The 17,756-nt window shown below is 39.8% G+C and overlaps 1 protein-coding gene across 1 annotated transcript in view; it reads left to right on the top strand.

Annotated features, from left to right (window-relative positions):
- Positions 1-17,756, top strand: part of NADK2 (NAD kinase 2, mitochondrial) — a 31,378-nt gene that overhangs the window by 7,214 nt on the left and 6,408 nt on the right. Inside the window, exons 2-7 of the mRNA XM_059833397.1 lie at positions 8,495-8,583; positions 8,931-9,019; positions 10,522-10,603; positions 11,944-12,027; positions 14,516-14,652; positions 15,653-15,731. Of these exons, the coding sequence (XP_059689380.1) occupies positions 8,495-8,583; positions 8,931-9,019; positions 10,522-10,603; positions 11,944-12,027; positions 14,516-14,652; positions 15,653-15,731 (560 nt within the window). The remainder of the gene's footprint in view (positions 1-8,494; positions 8,584-8,930; positions 9,020-10,521; positions 10,604-11,943; positions 12,028-14,515; positions 14,653-15,652; positions 15,732-17,756) is intronic.

Below are 17,756 nucleotides of genomic sequence, written 5' to 3'. Positions count from 1 at the left end.
CCACTGGGCTTCTGCAGCATGGGGAGTGATGTGGTGAACAGGTAGAAACCTAGCAAATGGCCAGGAACAATATTAGGAACAATTCTGAGCAATTGACAGCTGGTTAGTACGTCAGTCCACAGTTGATGGGCAAGAGTGCTGGTCAGGTAGGACCAGGCTACTGCTTTTCTTTTATGGTAGGTACTGACCTACTGCATTGGTTAACCTACCACACTTTTTTATAGGCAAGCAGTTAATGGCCTGTATAATATCTAATAACCCAGATTGGGAAGGGAGGAGGAACCGGGCTTAATGCCTGCCGCTTGCAACTCAGCAGTGGTTTGTAATTGAAGACTTGATTCGTGTTTAAAGCTTTATAGAGAACTTAAATCTGATGCTGATTCTAAGTAGGGCTTTGTTTCGGGAAGCTGCGGGGTTTCTCTGCTACTTCAGCTAAGGCAAATGCTGTAAGCCATCCTGTAAACAATGCATTGAGTTTGTGGATTGCATTTTTTAACTATTGAATTATCTGAAACAAATGCATTTTAAGTTCACCCCGGACCTGCCTGCCGCTGCTCAGTGAAACTGGTTCTCAGGTTTACTTCAGAGAGGGCTTCAGAGAACTTCTGCTGGTCTGCATGAGCTGGGCTACAGGTCCCTGAAAGAGCCGGGTGTCCCAAAATGGGTTAATCCACGAGTACCACAAGCGTGAGTCTGCTGAAACCTGCCCTGACTGATACAAAGTATCAATTGATACATAATTTCAATTCAGTGAGCCTGGAATTTTTCAAGAAAGACTTGAATTTTACTTTTTTTTCCCCAAATGTGGTGACCTTACCATCTAACTTCTTTCTCTAGCAAACCCATGTAAGATCAGACTTGATGTATTTAGTGTTACTAGTGCAAAAGCAAGTAGGAGAACACACTTCCCCTTTTACGAGGTTTGAGAAGTTTAAGTCAAGCAACTTCTGAAAGTAAAGTCACAGAATCATAGAACTGTTTGGGTTGGAAGGGACCTAAAAGGTCATCTGGTTCCAACCTCCCTGCTGTGGGCAGGGACACCTTCCACTAGGTCAGATTGCTTGAAGCCCTGTCCAACCTGGCCTTGAACACTTCCAGGGAGGGGGCATGTGTCTCACCACCCTCACAGTAAACAATTTCTTCCCAATATCTAATCTAAATCTACTCTCTTTGAGTCTAAAACCATTACCCTTTGTCTTATCACTACAGTCCCTGATAAAGAGTTCCTCCCCATCTTTCCTGTAGGCTCTCTTTAAGTACTGGGAGGCTGCTGTAAGGTCTCCCCGGAGCCTTCTCTTCTCCAGGGTGAACAACCCCAACTCTCTCAGCCTGTCCCCATAGGAGAGGTGTTCCATCCCTCTGATCATTTTTGTGGCCCTCCTCTGGACCCGCTCCAACAGGTCCATGTCTCTCCTGTGCTGAGGACTCCGGAGCTGGATGCAGTACTCCAGGTGGGGTCTCACCGGAGCGGAACAGAAGGGCAAAATCACCTCCCTCGACCTGCTGGCCACCCTTCTTTTGATGCAGTCCAGGATACGGTTGGCTTCTGGGTTGCGAGTGCACATTGCTGGCTCATGTCCACCTTTTTGTCTACTAGGAACCCCCAAGTCCTTCTCAGCAGGGCTGCTCTCAATCCCTTCATCCCTCAGCCTGTATTGATACCGAGGGTTGCCCTGACCCAGGTGCAGGACTTTGCATTTGGCCTTGTTGAACGTCATGAGTTTTGCATGAGCTCACCTCTCTAGCCTGTCCAGGTGCCCCTGGATGGCATCCCTTCCTTCTAGAGTATCAACCATACAACTCAGCTTGGTGTCATCTGCAAACTTGCTGTCATTAGTACAAATACAGCAATTTAAGCTCGTAAATGATACTTGTCTTGATAATTCTTCTCTAGTTAGAAGAAACTGAGGGTGGGCATGCTGTCCTATACTTCCTGTGAAGGTTGATGTCATAATCCAAACCTGGACATCTGTTGTATACAACCACCAAATTCAACTCCCCCATCAGTTCCAGCTGATACTGGAAAACTCACTGAAGACTCAGGGTTGTGGTTCAAGGTAGCCGTGGTTGTGCTTCCAGCAGACCCTTTTCTGTGGAGCACTTGAAATGTGTCTCCAAGGTGCAGATTTCTACAGGGCAGATTCTGCCACGGCTAACTGCTCAGTTTATTTTTGTCTCTTTTGTCCTTATTATCTAAGACTCAGAAGCTCAATCATGCTTTAATCCCACTTATTTGTATGTGGATTATTTTTGCATTATGAAATAGGAAAGCTTAATATGTTGTTGGAGCTCTTGAGAAATCAGAAAGTTTTCTGTGAGGAAAACTGGATTTGTTTTTAGCATGACAGATGAAGATTTAACTTAACTAGTAGTTAACACTAACACTAGAACATAGGAAAATTACTCGTATGCAACTATAGATTGCCAGTCTTTGACTTTGGTACTTAAGCAGATTTTGAGTCAGTGTTGCTTACTTGTCAGGGAAGCTAAGAGGAGTGTGTTATTTGAAGGACATACTATATTCAAAGCTGTTTCTAGTTCAAAACTTAACACTTTTGGAAAAACATTTTTTCCATATTCCTGTCAAAATAAACGCTTGTTTCTTTTGAAACCGAGCGCACTAACTTTGTCTATACTTGGGAGATGTGATTAATCTAGAAACACAATTTCTGAAAATACAGAACTTTTAATAGTGCTGTACTCTGCTTAGAAATGGTTAGATGATTATGCATACAGCATTCATAGTATTTTCCTCTTCAGGTTAAAATTAAAACTTCTGTGTTTAGCTGTTGCTCTCTAAATCCATGTTTGGTAGTTCTTTCTGTAGAAGTTTGGTAGATTGGAAAGCAGTGATCTGTTCTTGTTTTCCCGCTGGGGTCCATGTGTGGCCAAGTTCATTGTGGAAATTTGAGAGAGTAATCATTTCTAGATCTATGCTTTGTTTGTTTTGCTTCTGGTCATACATTTAATTTAACTCCTGAAGAGCAACAGTCATAAAACACCGAGGCATTAACTCCATCCTGGTGCAGTGGTGGTTTAAGGCAACATGAAGGTTAGTGCTGTAAATTCAGGGTAAGCATAGTAATGGGAATATGAATATATTTTTTATATATTCATATATAGCCAAAATGCATCTGAAAAGTTCCTGTTAGTGTACTAGGATGAGATGTAGAAGGTGCTCAGTTCACAGTTTCACTCTGGACAACGTTCACATTATTGTCTTGAGAGAGCATACTATTTTATCCTCATGCTTAGGTTAGCAATGCTAGTAAGACTTGGCTATGGCTTTTCTTTTCCCCATTCTCTAAATCAAGGATCATAAGCCACATATGTAGACAACAGTGGGTATTCAGATGTTGCTTGGCTTTGTGTTGCTTCTGTATTTGTGGCTTCAAGCCATGTCCTCGTGCAGCATTGTTCCTCAAGGGCCGGCATTGCTCAAGGACAGCAGACCCACAGTTGAAACCAAGTGGCGTGAGACTTGTCAGTGGTAGCTGAGACTCCAGAAGGAAGGCAGTCAAGCAAATGTCTGTTGCCTAAATGAGTGTTAAAGGACCTCTGTGAAAAATTATCCTTTCATTAAAAAAGGATCAGGCCAGAAGATATGAGAAGAACTTTTTTTAGGCATTCGGTCTAGACCTTTTCTCCTTCAGGCTCCTAAGGAAAAATAACTCCATCATAGAAGACGTTCTGGTCCCCTGAGGGTGTTTTCCAGTGCAAGCTCTTCTGGAAGCCTGCTTTGTGTCTCTGTTGTGAGGTTTAAGAACACTACTGAAGCTATGCCTGAATGTCTTTTTGGCCAGTTAGTCCCTGTTTTCATATGCTAATACACTTTTAGCTAGAATAGCTGTCATTTATATGTTCATGCACTTTATTTTACCATCTTGCATGCTATTGAGGCCAGATTAATAGGTCTACAGTCACGCTTGTTGTTTCTTCCCACTCTCCATGATTGCTTCTGCTTTTGGGTACTTCCAGTGATGCCATCTGTAGCAGACTACCATTGTGCTCTCAGGCAACATTTCCTGTACATTTTACCCTTATTTTTTCCTGTTGCAGTAGCCTCAGCAAGTGGGACTCGGCAAATGCCATGTTTCTTGTGCGTTTATAGACCCATAGCTGATAACCTCGGTTCATCAGTACTTTTCAGTTTCCTTTGCTCTTATTGATCTTTCCAGATAAAAGCTGGGAGAAATTACTTAACCTGCAGTGCAGGGCTCCAGACTGCTGTGTGGCCCCTCACGTAGGCTTTTACAACTTCAACACCAAGAAATGCCAAGCATACTCCAGTTTGAAGATCCTGAGCTCTGTAGGAATAGCGTTTCTATTTTCTAGCCCACGTCTAGGAAGTCAGTCTGCAGTCCGGCAATTTCTGGAAGAATATCGCTAGGTTTAAATGTTTTGTGTTTTGAAGTGTACTCCTTGTGCTGTACTGGCAGGCTTCTTAACATTCTTCGTAATCTTTTAGGTTTTCTATGTTAGTGTGGGTGAGTTTTGCAGGAGTACATACTACTACTGTATGACACTTAGTTCAGATTTTTTTCAATTTTATAAGGTTTTTGTCAGTTTCATGGGCCAAACATAGCTGCTTATTCCATGGAAGGAAATGACTTTTCATAAAAAGGTTAGTGGTAAAATGAAGTAGAAGGATTACTTTGGATGAGAATTTTTTCCTGTAAAACATCAGAGCTCTGCTGTTTTACTTCATTTAAGTCTTAATGAGGATGTTAAAAAAGAAAACCTGAAGAAACTACCTTACACAAAGTTACTGACATAAATGTTATTGGGCGTTTGGTATAACTCCATTTTTCTTCAGGTAGACTTGATACTCAGATCAAATTGCTACTCCATATAGCTTGAAATACTGAATAAACTCAACATGGGTCTGTCATAATAGTAGTTTTTTCACATTTTAGCAAAGAATGTCAATACTTGGTATAAAGTTACCTGCTCGGTAAGACTGTCAGACTTGCTCTCGGATGTTGAAAGTGGAGAGTGGCCTGTCAAATCCTTTCCTTTTGGAAGGGCCACTGTGACAATTGTAAATCAGAGCCTCCTCCAAAGGAAGAAGAATTGACAAGTTGTCTTCACTAAGCTAAAACCTACAGGCCTTTTTGAGGGGTTGGTTGGTAAGACCCAAGCCTGGCGTGGGTTTGTGGGCCAGTCCAATCAGTCAGAAAACCCCCATCCTGCAGTCTGGAGTTTTCTGTACGTCACAGGTTCCTCCCGGGCTCTTTGCATACAGTGACTGGACTGTCTCATCTTTGCCTTCAGCTCTTTAAAGTAAAAAAGGAGATGGTGGTCTCAGTTTGTCTTATTCTTTATCCTTGGTGCAGAGCTCCTTTAAGAAGCAGCATTTGTCATAGTTTTAGTATGGTATTCAGGTCCTGGATATGAGGTAGGACAGAGGCAGTGGGCACAAACTCAAGTATAGGAAGGTCTGTCTGAACACTGGGAGACACTTTTTCGCTGTGGGGGTGACTGAGCACAGGGACAGGTGGCCCAGAGAGGTGGTGGAGGCTCCATCTGTGAAGATCTCCTAAAATCACCTGGACATACTCCTGGGCAAGCGGCTCCAGGTGGCCCTGCTTGAGCAGGGGGGTTGGACCAGATGACCTCCAGAGCTCCCTTTCTACCTCAGCCACTCTGTGATTCTGTGGCCTCTGACCACAAGGACTGTAGGCACTTCTCTGGTCCTTTGGAGTAGTCCCATGAAAAGCAGCTGATGATCAGCATTCCTGTTTGAGGTACTTGGCTGTGGTTAGGCTCAGGAAGGCTGTCCCTTTGTGAGTTCTTAGATGAATGAACTTGTGAGTTATTTGTCTCTGAGCTAGAGGGATGACACTAGCCATGAGCAGGCTGTTTTAATCTCTGGAGCCTTTTGCAAATTAGGATGATTCATTAACTCCGTAGATGTAGCTTTGCCATTTAAACTCAAGGCCCTAACTTTTCATTTATCTTCTTGCTTGGTGATACCTGCTTTCTTGTCCTAGAGCTAAATTCAAAGAGGAGACCTCTATGTGTTAGATACCTGTTCTGCAGTGATACTCTTAACAAGAGTAGAAGCATCCATGGAAATTGTTCAGCCAGTCCTCAGGATGCTGGCAGCTTATTTGCTGAGCATCCTCCTCTGCTTTCTGAAGCTGTTGATGAAATTATTTAACACACCTAAGGCAAATGCAAGTTACAGAACAGACTCTTTTCCACAACAATGACACTACCCATACCTGTCCTTGCTAGTAATGCCAATGAAATGTTAGCTGTAGGCTCACCACTGATGTTGGTGGCTCAAAAGCCTGCAAGTGACCACACTGAGATTCACTATGCTGTCATTGTTCTGAGATAAAAGCTGTCTTTGACCAAGTTGAAAGATAGCATGCTGACAAATTGGACAAGTAAATGAAGTACATAAATTTGCAAGATGCAGTTTGCAGTTTCTGTTGTGTGTGGAAGTTATAGCCTGTGGAAATAGCAGCCTGAAAAATGTATGCTGCAGCAGCAGTCTGCTTGTCAGGTGCTCGTGTTTCATTCACAGCAGATGTTTCTAGAGGAAGCATGAATGGGAACCCTGATTTTAGTAATACAGTTGATTTTTTTGAGGTTATTTGCTGTGGATTTCTTGTTCTTTCTGGTGGTAAAGCAAGGTCAATTTATGCTTCAAACCTGCGATTGAAAATCGCAGCATGTTTCAGCATGTGAGGCAATTAATGGGGCATAATACCTCGTACCCCAGAAAACCAGTACTAACAAGCTTTGTAACAATGACCTGAAAGCTTTGTCTGGATGTTTTCTGATCCCCCACATGCTTTCTGTGTGTGTGACCAAGCACAGCTGGCAGCTACTCCCACTGTCTGCCCGTAGTGCTGTTGGTGGCATCCAGGCAAAGTCTAGGAGCCCCTCTGTGGGAGGTGGTTTCCTGATCCCAGCTGTAAGACCACCTGAAGATTTCATTCCTGCAAGTTAATCGCTGATTGTAAACGCACTGAGCAGGACAGGGATGCAGTTCCAGAGTGGCCAATTCCATTCTTTTCTGTAATTTTTTCAGTGCCGAGTCTGTCTTTGTGCTTAGCTCATGGTTGGATTTCTTGACATCGACGGGTGTCAGATGAAGAAAAATTGCATTTGTTAGGTACTGGATTGCAGTTAACTGTAATTGTCATATCCTGCCCGTCCTTCCCCCTTCGCTGTGGAGTTCTGTGGTGTGGGAGTCTCTATGGAAATGGGATTAGATGTGGCTGCCTGGCACCGCTTTCTCTTGGAAGGATGTGCAACTTTGAGTAAAGGCGCTTGAATAAATTGCTGGAAGTTCCTGTTCAAAACTTCTGGCACAGATTAATTTCTCTACACGAACTCTAGGATAAGTTCTGTTTCTGTGCTGGTAAATTGGTTTTAACTGGTCGGGGAAAAGGAAGCAATGTCAGTATAATTGTAGAGTAATTCAGGCTAGAAGGAGCCTCAGGAGGTCATCTAGTCTAGCCTGCTGCTCAAAGCAGGATCACTTTCGTTATGAATGTATTTTTAAACTCCTTTTGCTTAACATCCTTTTCACCCTCTTTTACTTGCTTAATCTCCATGCAAACATGTATTTGGCCGTACCAGCCCCAGATGAGCACACTAAGTGAGGTGAAGAATGACTGCATACAGATGGTGACTGAATTACTGACACAGAAACCTGTTGCAAAAAAATCTAATCTTCAGCCAGCAGTCTCACCTGTCTGCTCGTAAGAGTCTCTATATGAACTGCAGAATGTTTCCATGGTCTAAAGAGTGTGTCAAGATTAAGTATTTAAATTCTCTGGCTTCCAAGAAGAATGATGGTAGAATGCAGCTGCTAAGTACTGTTTGTCTTGTTATTGATGTGAATTTGTTTGAAAAATCTGGTCTATAATCCAGGGGACAGTATCAAAGGTAGTAGGTAGATTGTCCTTAAGTTTTTTGACGCAGGGGAAATGTCACCTTTGGCAGCACTTGGCAGTCTTCCATTTTAGCTCAAATACAATTTGAAGGTTAATGCTCTAGGTATTTAAGATTCCTGTTTTTTTAATTATAATTCCTATTGTTTTTTTGTGTTGTCCTCTTTCTCTATAGCACAATGTTTATAACTCTTAACGTAATTAGCTAACTGTTTGGGTGCTTTTAGCACATGACAGGAGTATAGTTAGTATAATTATTTTATTAGAGTTACCTAGATTTTAAATTACTTAGCAGATTCAGGGAAAGCAAAGTGTCTGAAGTGGCACAGAAGGCAGTGTAGCATACTTGCTTGCATATTTGTGTAGAGCCCTTAAAAGGTCTGTGATTCTTGGCTCCTGTGGCCATGTAACTCATTTAATGAACTAGTCAATGTAAGCTGACTGGAATGTATATAAAGATGTAATTAATGGAATGCTTATAAAAGCACATGTCTCTACTGAGATAAAATAGCTCTGTTTGTATTACTCAAGAGCGCTTACTGTAGTGATTAACTTCTACAACATCAATTTATGTCTTACAGCTTGCGTTGAAGGGATCTAACTATGCTGGTCTGCTGGAGCGGCATCGCATTCATACAAAAAATGTGGAGCATGTTGTAGACAGTTTACGGTAAGAATGTATGGATGTTCAGACACAGCGCAAATATCCATGGATAGTGTAGAAAAACGAAAGGAAGCTTTGCGTTACAAGCGCTAATAAAATAGGAATACTGAAAAAAGGATGATGCACATGAACAGTCACTCCTGAAACAATCGTAATGTGAACTAGTTCAGTTAACTAACGCACTGTGTTATTATCTTGAAAACAAATGAAAAAGATGTAAAGGATTTGGGTGAGTGTCAAATGCTTGTAAGTCAAATACCACTGTAATTAGTCCTTAATTACACGTCAGTTTTTCAGAAGGAGGTGACAAGGAACAATATACGACACATTCAGGCTTTTTCTGCACTTTATAGGAACGAGAGGATAGAAGTTCGTCTTGTTAAACGTCGAGAATATAATGAAGAGACAGTTCGGTGGGCAGATGCTGTTATATCAGCAGGAGGTACGACTTTATGGAAGGGAAGTCTTTGTTTCAGTATGTTTTCATAGATACATTTTTCAAAAGTATTTTGCAGCATGTGAAGCATCTGGAGGTATGCACATTTTGAAAAAAACCTGCTTATCTAATTGTCAGAAAATATGACAAAATGCAGTGGTTGTGACCATCCTCTCTACTGCTAGTATCTAAAATTGTAGCACTAGGAAGTGAATCCCAGTGCATGGCCACTTTGGAAATGTGTGATTGTCTTGTGTAAAACAGTATAAACTGTGGAATTTACTATAGTTTTCAACTAAAGAGGATAAAAATGCTTGCTGCCATGTGACTACACATAGCCCTAAACCCTACTCTTTGGCTTTTGGTATGCGAGGTGGAGACTAGCGTACTACCTTTTCCTCCCCTTGCTCAAACTGTCTGTCTTGCTTTCACACTTAATTCCGGTGACTGGAGTATCTAGTTGGATGGTAAAGGTAAAAGTATGCAACTACTGAGCAGCCTGTGCCACTGATGTGAGCTTTTTAAATGAACCAATAGAGCAACTAACGCGACTGTTTCTTTTTAACATTGGATCGCAGCAGTTCATTCAGTGTTACTTTTGTGATGTCTGCAAATACTGCAGTGTGTTGCTGGGCTCTGACATAATGTTCAATCATCTGTGGCAGTTAGACTTGACCACTGCTCTGCCTTTCTCTCCTCCTCACTGGTCCCCTTTGCCCTTAGCTACAGGTTACCACACAGAATGGGTAGCAATGGATATGTGTACATTACTGAAGCACCCTAATATACTCCTGTAGATATCAAAGAACTCCTGTCATCTGGAGATTAAAGTGCCAATAGCTGGGAAATGATATGTCATCTGAGGTTTTTAGAGCTTATATCTTGGTGCACAGACTGATTCAGGTTATAGTTGTGCTTCTGTTTAACAGATAGGAAAGAATATCAGTATCTGAAGAAACCAGTGACACTTGAGGATTTCTACTTCAGCAGTTTTATCTAAGACTTCTTTTCCAAGCGTGCCTATTTGGGGCCAAATAAGACCTTTAAATTGTGCCTTGTAGGAGAACAACAGAGATGGACTAAAGTCATTGTTTTCATGTGATTCACAGTAAAATTTGGTATTTTTTCCTGTCTCCTGTGGCTTTGATTAGTGATACTTTCTAAATTTATTTTGTTAAAGAAGTTCTTTTACCAGCTGATAAACATACAGAAATTTCCATAAATCTCTTTTCAAACTTGCTTCTGCCAAATTCAGTTGCCTGGGCATGTATAGCTGTCAGATAAGTCGTACTTTTTCCAGTCACGTTTGCCATCTTGAATTCAGTTGTCAGTACTCTGCTTTGAAAGGTGTCAGTAGTTTTGTGGTCCCATTTTATTTTTGGGCAGCTTACCTGATCAGTTGTTGGTATAAAAGCATGTAGTGGTAATGCTGCAGTACATGTGAAACTATTTTGTTTGGGATACGAGAATGTGAAGTGAAACTAACTTTTGTTTTCCTTTTTCTGTAGGTGATGGTACAATGTTGTTGGCAGCCAGTAAGGTCTTTGATAAATTTAAACCAGTTATTGGAGTAAATACTGATCCCGAAAGGTAAAAACACTTTTGGGAAAGCAATGCTTTATTTAATGTCAGGCACAATATGCACCTGTTTTCATGATGCATGAGACATGCCTGTAGCATTTGGCAGCGTAAATGTCTGTCTTAGTGGACTGTAGATATCAAATGAACCTGTTTCATTAGAAGAGTTTCCATAATGAGTTACCCTGTCTTATCTGAGAGGACTTTAAGTAGTATTGGATAAGAATGACTGTGTTAAACTGCCACAGCTGTTTTCACACACCACTGTAACAGCACTTGCAGCTAGTTAACTTGTATTCCTAACCAGAAGTTTGGGGCTGGAGATGGCAGTATAGAACGGAGACAGGAAAAGGGACTTAACAAAAGCAACTAAGTGTGGTGGCTGAACACAGAGAAACTGGGTTTCTTTATGAAGAAGGCAAATCTTATTGGAAATCTGATAGGGCCTCAGATGAAGAAGCTTGTTCTGGTTTCTTCATGTAAACTACGTCATACCTCAGAGGACGCAGTCTCCTCAGCTAATTAATGGCATTCAGTTGTCCTATTAAAAACTCCATGCTAGTTGCATCCACCTAGCCATGAGATTGATTTGGGCAGGTGGATGCAGTGTATTAGTACTGCCTGGTTGGTATAACCTTCAAATGGATGGCAAGTAAAACTCAGAAATCACTAAGGCTCCATCTGCTGAGATTTCCAGATTTAGGCTTCTGCTTTTGATATTACCAGTTAATTTAATCTTAGTAGATTAGGAAGTGGTGGCCAAAAGTCTTAATTCCTTCCATACCTTACTCCTCTTCCAAAACTTTTCAAATGCTGTGGATAGATATTCTACAGTATCAAGCCTGAATAGCAGGGTTCAAATAACAAGTGCCTTCAAGTTATCAAATATCACTCATGAAAGGGGAGCAGTGTTTAGTCTTCTGGCTTTGACATGAGAGTCTTTTGATCTTAGGCATGTTACTTACCTGTCTTGTATCACTAGCTTGAGTGTAAATGGAGGAAATTTTCTTTCTAATTTGCAAGGTTTATTATGTTTGAATTCCTTGTCTAGAACTATGGTGACAGGAACTATATTAGTTCCTACATATTCCTGCAGGATTACTAGCTGAACAGCCAGTTTTTAGGGGAAATGTGGGAGAAGTATCATATGTCACACACACATACTGAAAAGGAGCTGAAAGAGCGTATTGTTGCTGATGTGCTATTATGTAAGAATAGTACAGGTTCATAAAGGTCAAACTGTAGCATTGCTTTATGTAAAAAGAGATGTTTGTTGTGGTTTGGTTTGGTTTTTAAAGGTACCAAATCTTAATAGTTATACTATCATTTTAATTGTCCTTTTTTGCTACCAGATCAGAGGGTCACTTATGTTTGCCTGTGAGATATACACACTCATTTCCTGAAGCACTACAGAAGCTTTATCGTGGTGAGTTCAGGTAGGATTCACTGATCTTTCATTTTCCAAAACATATTACGATTGGAAAATACTTAATGATGTGCAATTCCTAAGGAGCAGATGATGCTTAGTAAAATCTGAATGCCTCAAATCGTGAATTCTGTGTAGATGTTTACCATGTTGAAAAATGGGTTTGTGGTCAAGAGTGAGATTGGAATACAAAGGATAAAACTGACTGCCAGTTTCAGCAAAAAGACTTTTGTTATGACCTTCAATAATTGATTTTCTTTTCTGACTTAGCAAATTCATAAATGAGGAACTGTGTTCTTGTAAAGCATATATTGGTTTATATATTTTAACGCTTGAAAGCATGTGTAGTACAGTGATGGGCCATACTAATAGAAGCTAATGAAGCCTACACAGTTAGGAAATGGTCACTGTGTTGCATCTGGGGTTTTGGTGATTAAGGTTACAGCGGCCTAAATTTTGTTAACAGATTAGTGTAAGGCAAAGGTTTTCTTTATGCTGAAGATAGCTTCATGTTTTCAGTGCTAGATATTCTTAAAATAGAAGAATCTCACTTGAATTAAGCAGGAAGCAAGCTGAATTTTAAAGGACAGACTAGGAAAGAGTTTTTTAATAACTGTTTAAAAAGAGACATTGTTCTGTGGTGTATTAACATTTCAGAATTCTTTTATGATGGCAAACCGTCAAACAGAAGTAAGTCATTCACATGAAAATATATTGCAATTGGGTTTTGTTTATACTTCTAGCATATTTAGTTTGTAGCTTGAAGTGTAACTGTATTTGTGCCATGGAAAAGTTTTGAAATGAGTTGAATACAGTCATCAGGATTGATTATAAATAACTGAAGTGGTTTCAGTAGGTATTGCTAAATGAAAAGGTACTTTGAACTCACATATACTGAGACTTAGAAGCCTTTAACTCTCCATCATGCTAAGTTGCTTTGGTAAAGCTGGTTATGCTAGTGCAGGTGACCTCCCTTGATAATCTAGGCACTTCTAATGTTTTGTTGGATGCCATGTTATATTTTTGTTGCTGACACTTTTGTTGTTGCTCATTACGGAGCTGAAGCTTCACCAGAGTGAAACAGAAAGGATCTCCCTGGTTGTTTTTACAGAGTAATAGAAACTGATATTCCTAAGCAAGGACCTGAGCGGGTGTTTCACTTGGCAGTTCTCAGATTTATTTGTCCCTAAGGAAACTTTAAAATAGCTGGGTGACTGGATCAGCCCGTCTGGAAGACCTTCTAGTGGCTCAGAGTTGCATAAGGACGGTGGGGTGCTAGAGACTGGAAAAGGGGGATTGTCTTTTCTCCTTACTCTTGAAGTGTCAGCCACTTAGTGCAACAATTTGTGTAAGCACTTAACCTTGCAGTCCCATGAAACAACCAACTTTACTGATTTATAAAGGACAAACTGTATCAGACTACCTATGTTTCTTCTTTTGATGGTCAATGGTGTAACATGATCTCAGAATAGGGGTATAATAGGGGTACATTTTCTAATTTTATAGGGGTTTTGACATGTTCTAGCATGAGTATTGTAAGGAGACTAGCATAATAATACTCACTGCATGTTGTCTGCCTGACTACCTAAAACCATACTTGGAATTTAAGGGCAGATAGGTAATTATACTAAGGATGTGTTGAGTGAGACTCTACAAGGATGATAGTGAGGAAAAACTAGTAATGTAGTGATACAAAACATAAGTCTTCCTTGCTCTAATTTCAGGAAACATGTAAGCTGGTTACTGTCACCTGGGTATCAACAGTATGAACTGGGAAAAGATGTGCCCATAACGCTCTCTTGTGATTTGCTTTCTTAATCAAAGCTACTATTACTATTTTGTGGTATATAATCTCTAAACTGTCAGAGGAAAAAGGAATTGATACCTCCTCTAGGAAAAAGTAAAAAATCTGAATGTTGCAATAGCTTAAGGAAGAATGCTTTTTATATCCTTCTCTTTCTTCATTTGAATTCCTCTTAAACATCCTGAAGTTCCTAGGCTAGGAGAGATTCTTAAAATGAGAGGATACTTGTGGCCTTTATGTATAAAGGGGTGGATAGAGCTGCTTTTCTGGACATCTACAAATACAAACAAAAGATGGTAAAAATACAGCATGTATTGTATATACATACCTGAGAGCTGCTTGTTCTCAAAATCATTGCATCAGTCATGGATTCATAAGTCAGGATCAAATGCCTAAAAAGAAGAGTTGTTAACTATAATGTTTGTAGACTACTTTTGGCCAATGTCCTCTTATTTTACACATACAAAAAACATTAGGTAGCAAATTGGTAAGTGTAAAGTATTTACATTTTAGTGTGATTAACTTTCTAAATTTAGAAATTATAGTGGAAGCTATAAAACTTGAAATGTGACTTCGAATATATTTAACTTTTAATCTTAAGATGCTCTGCTTTGAGAGTGAAGACTCTCTGATCCTACCTAATTCTGTAGTGAATATTTCAGCTACTGATACCAACTTCTTTCTCCTCTCTAAGGTGGCAGTGGCGGCAAAGAATCCGACTGTATCTTGAAGGAACTGGTATTAACCCAACACCTGTAGATTTACATGAACAGCAGCTAAGCCAAGAGCAACACAGCCGGGCTCACATAAATGAAAGATTCCAGGATCAAAGTAGGTTAAAATCTGACAAGAATATAATCACTTTGCTATGATAACTTGGAATAGGAGATAAAGATTTGTAAGAGTTGAAGTGTTTGAAGTCTGGTTGCTGTATTTGAGAGGCAGGGAGAGACAGCTTTCATTAGCTGAAGACCTATTTTTTTGTTCTGTATGTTTACTCTGAACTGTACACTTAGAACCGGTTTTCAGTATTAACAGTTAATTTAGAGATGTTTTTAAATAGTATTATCTGCTGGCAAAATACGCGAGCTTTTTTAAAATGCTGTCTCTCAGGGTTACTATAGACGCTTGGAGTTACCACATGAACATTTTACCATGTGTAAAATTTAGTGCTCCACACTAAAAGTGTGTGTGTGTGTATACACGCGCTCTTGTGCTAAATTTGAGGTAGGTTACTTCACAATTGAAAAAGCTGGTCATAGACTGCCAGCAAGCAAATGAGAAATTAGAAGTGAGAATTTCTCCCTGGGTAATTCTTTGGTCATCAGACACCTTTGTTTTCTTTATGATGGATTGAAGATACATGATTCTGTCCTTAACCTGTATCTGGCACTGCATTTCCTCACTGAGAAGTCCTTAGTCAACAGAACAATTTGTTAATCCCCCTCAATTACCCTGTGGTATAAAGTCTAATTCTTTGAACTTTATCAGACATGTCTGTTAAGTCACTGTCAGTGAATTTAACTAGGCTGGAAGAGTGACTGATAGAAGAGAAGACTTCAATCTGTCTGGTTACCCATGAGTTTTCAGAGAAAGCAATGTCTGAACATGTGTCATTGCCTTACTGACCTTGGTTCAAATATTTGTAGTCTCCAGTAATGGACAGTGACTGGCTACAGAATAAGTCAGTGAAAAATCGAGTCTTTGAAGAAAATGGAGCACTAGGTCTAGAATACAAACCCAGGCAGCAGAGTGTGTCCTCCAGTGAATTGGTTTTGAAAATTTGGGTTTTAGAGCCATGATTCAAAACTGTTATGTTCAATATCTGCAGGATCTGACATTTCTGGTCCACATCTTTTACCAGTGAGAGCACTCAATGAAGTCTTCATTGGGGAATCTCTTTCATCCAGGTATGTGTAATTGATTGTTGTTGCAGCAAGGCACAATTGACTTAATTTCTTTTTATGGCATTGCAATGGGCAATCAGCAATGTGATGTCTTTGCTGTCAAATTTCAGTTCTAGTCCATGAATTCATAACGCTGGTTGTAATGTTGCTGATTACAAAATGTATTTTCAGAGATGTAAGTGCAGTGATACTAATTTCTGGGTTTCCACCTTCCTGTCTGGCCATTCTTTCATCTTTCAATATTCCTGGCTGTTTTCTTTCCTCTCCATTGTTTTACTCCTTTCCTCGTTAGTTCTTATGTAATGAAATGCCTTCAGTTACTTTACAGTGGATTGAAAATTTACATATCTGTCCTTAAACTGCCTCCTCTCCTGCATCTCATCTTAAATATCTTTTCATAAGCTTTTAGCATGACCAAGTACTCCTTTCCCTGCCTCTCTGTCATTAGAGGCAAAGCTATGAGCCTGCCTTTGGCAGAAGCTTTATTATTGTGGGAAAACACTTACTTCCTTGTTTAAGAAATGAGTTTGTATCAAATTCTGGTACTGCATTATCCAGGATACCTTTGACTGTCCTTTCTGTCCTGAAGATCAATGCATTTCCGCCAGCCAAATGATAACAAGAAAGATGTGGGGAATGTGATTGGGGCTGCGGGAAAGGAGTTAAAATGTGATGGTTTGTCAGGGTCATCTTTTACTTGTATTTTATATCCCTTTTCCCTTTATTCTGTATCTTTTTAAAAAAACCAAAACTTTGGAGTGTAACATCTTCTTGTGTTTGTACAGTGCCTGGGACACTGTGATTGCTGCTGGAAACAGTATATATGTTCCATGAGTGCTTTATCTTCCATCTGGACTGCAGCCTCAGACTGGCAGAAGGAATTAGTCTCAAAGAGATACAGATTTTGCTCTCTACTAAATCAAACCTAATTTTATCAAGATTCTAAAAAGTTTCTTTAACATACAGTGATAGAGGGACACAAAGCTGCTTTCCAACACTTTATAATAGCCCTCTACTTCTGAGTGTCACAAATACATTGTGCTCTTTGGTTCCACTATATTTGAGAAGCACTGAGGAACACAATGCCTGTGGGAACAAATCTCTAGTAATAAATATTGTGTTAATAGGACCTTACACTTGAAGAATTAAATAATAATGTCACACAGGTGAATCTTCTGTAAGGTTCAAATACACAAGTCTGCTGTATATTAAGGCAAAATGACTTTAGGTGCTTCTTCCAAAGTCTTATTCTGCATGTCAGTTAAGAAGACAAGGATATTGAAGGAAAAAAAAACACCTTTCATACCCAGCTTGCAAAAATTATCTTAAATTGAATCAAGCTGCGCACCTGTGTTCTTAATTTGCTTCCAGTTCTTTCATGCTCCCATCTTCTCAAGAGTGATTACACAAAATGCCCTTAGTTACTAAGAGTCTAAACCAAATATTCAAGAGGTGTATTCCTACTCAATCCAGACTGAAACATTCATTACCTAAAACAGCTCAGTAAGTTCCTTTTACTAAGAAAGGTGAAACTCAGTCATGCTTAATACAGTAAATGTGGTGTTTTTCTAAGAAGGTATCTATTAATCTGATGACTGTATCATACTGTTTTGAGTTACGCACTATGAACATCAACAACTTTAATTCATAAATATACCCCAGATGTTCTGAAGCTTACAGAGGGAGACTGAGCTCTCTAGGCCTAACGTTAGGAATCCCCTGATATATGAAAAATGCCATGCAGAATGATGATTGTGCCCCAAACTTATTACATTTGAGTTTTAAGAAGAATTTGCCCTGGAGGACTGTTGTAAAACTAAAACTGTTCATGAAGAATCACAGTGGATTTTTAATTACTGAAGTGATCAAGAATTCAGCTTGAAGCCGTGCTATTACTTACTGACGTTGGATTGCCTTACTTAACTCTTCGTGTTCCCTGATGTAATTTTATGAGACCCAATCACAGAATAAACACAGTTTTTTGGTAGTTCAACAATTACGCGAGGAAGGTCATGTATTTGTAGTTTC

The sequence above is a fragment of the Gavia stellata genome, chromosome Z, assembly GCF_030936135.1.
Source record: "Gavia stellata isolate bGavSte3 chromosome Z, bGavSte3.hap2, whole genome shotgun sequence".
In the NCBI taxonomy this organism is placed as follows: Eukaryota; Metazoa; Chordata; class Aves; order Gaviiformes; family Gaviidae; genus Gavia; species Gavia stellata.
Note: the sequence above shows the minus strand (reverse complement) of the source record. Positions and strands in the feature narration are given on the sequence as shown.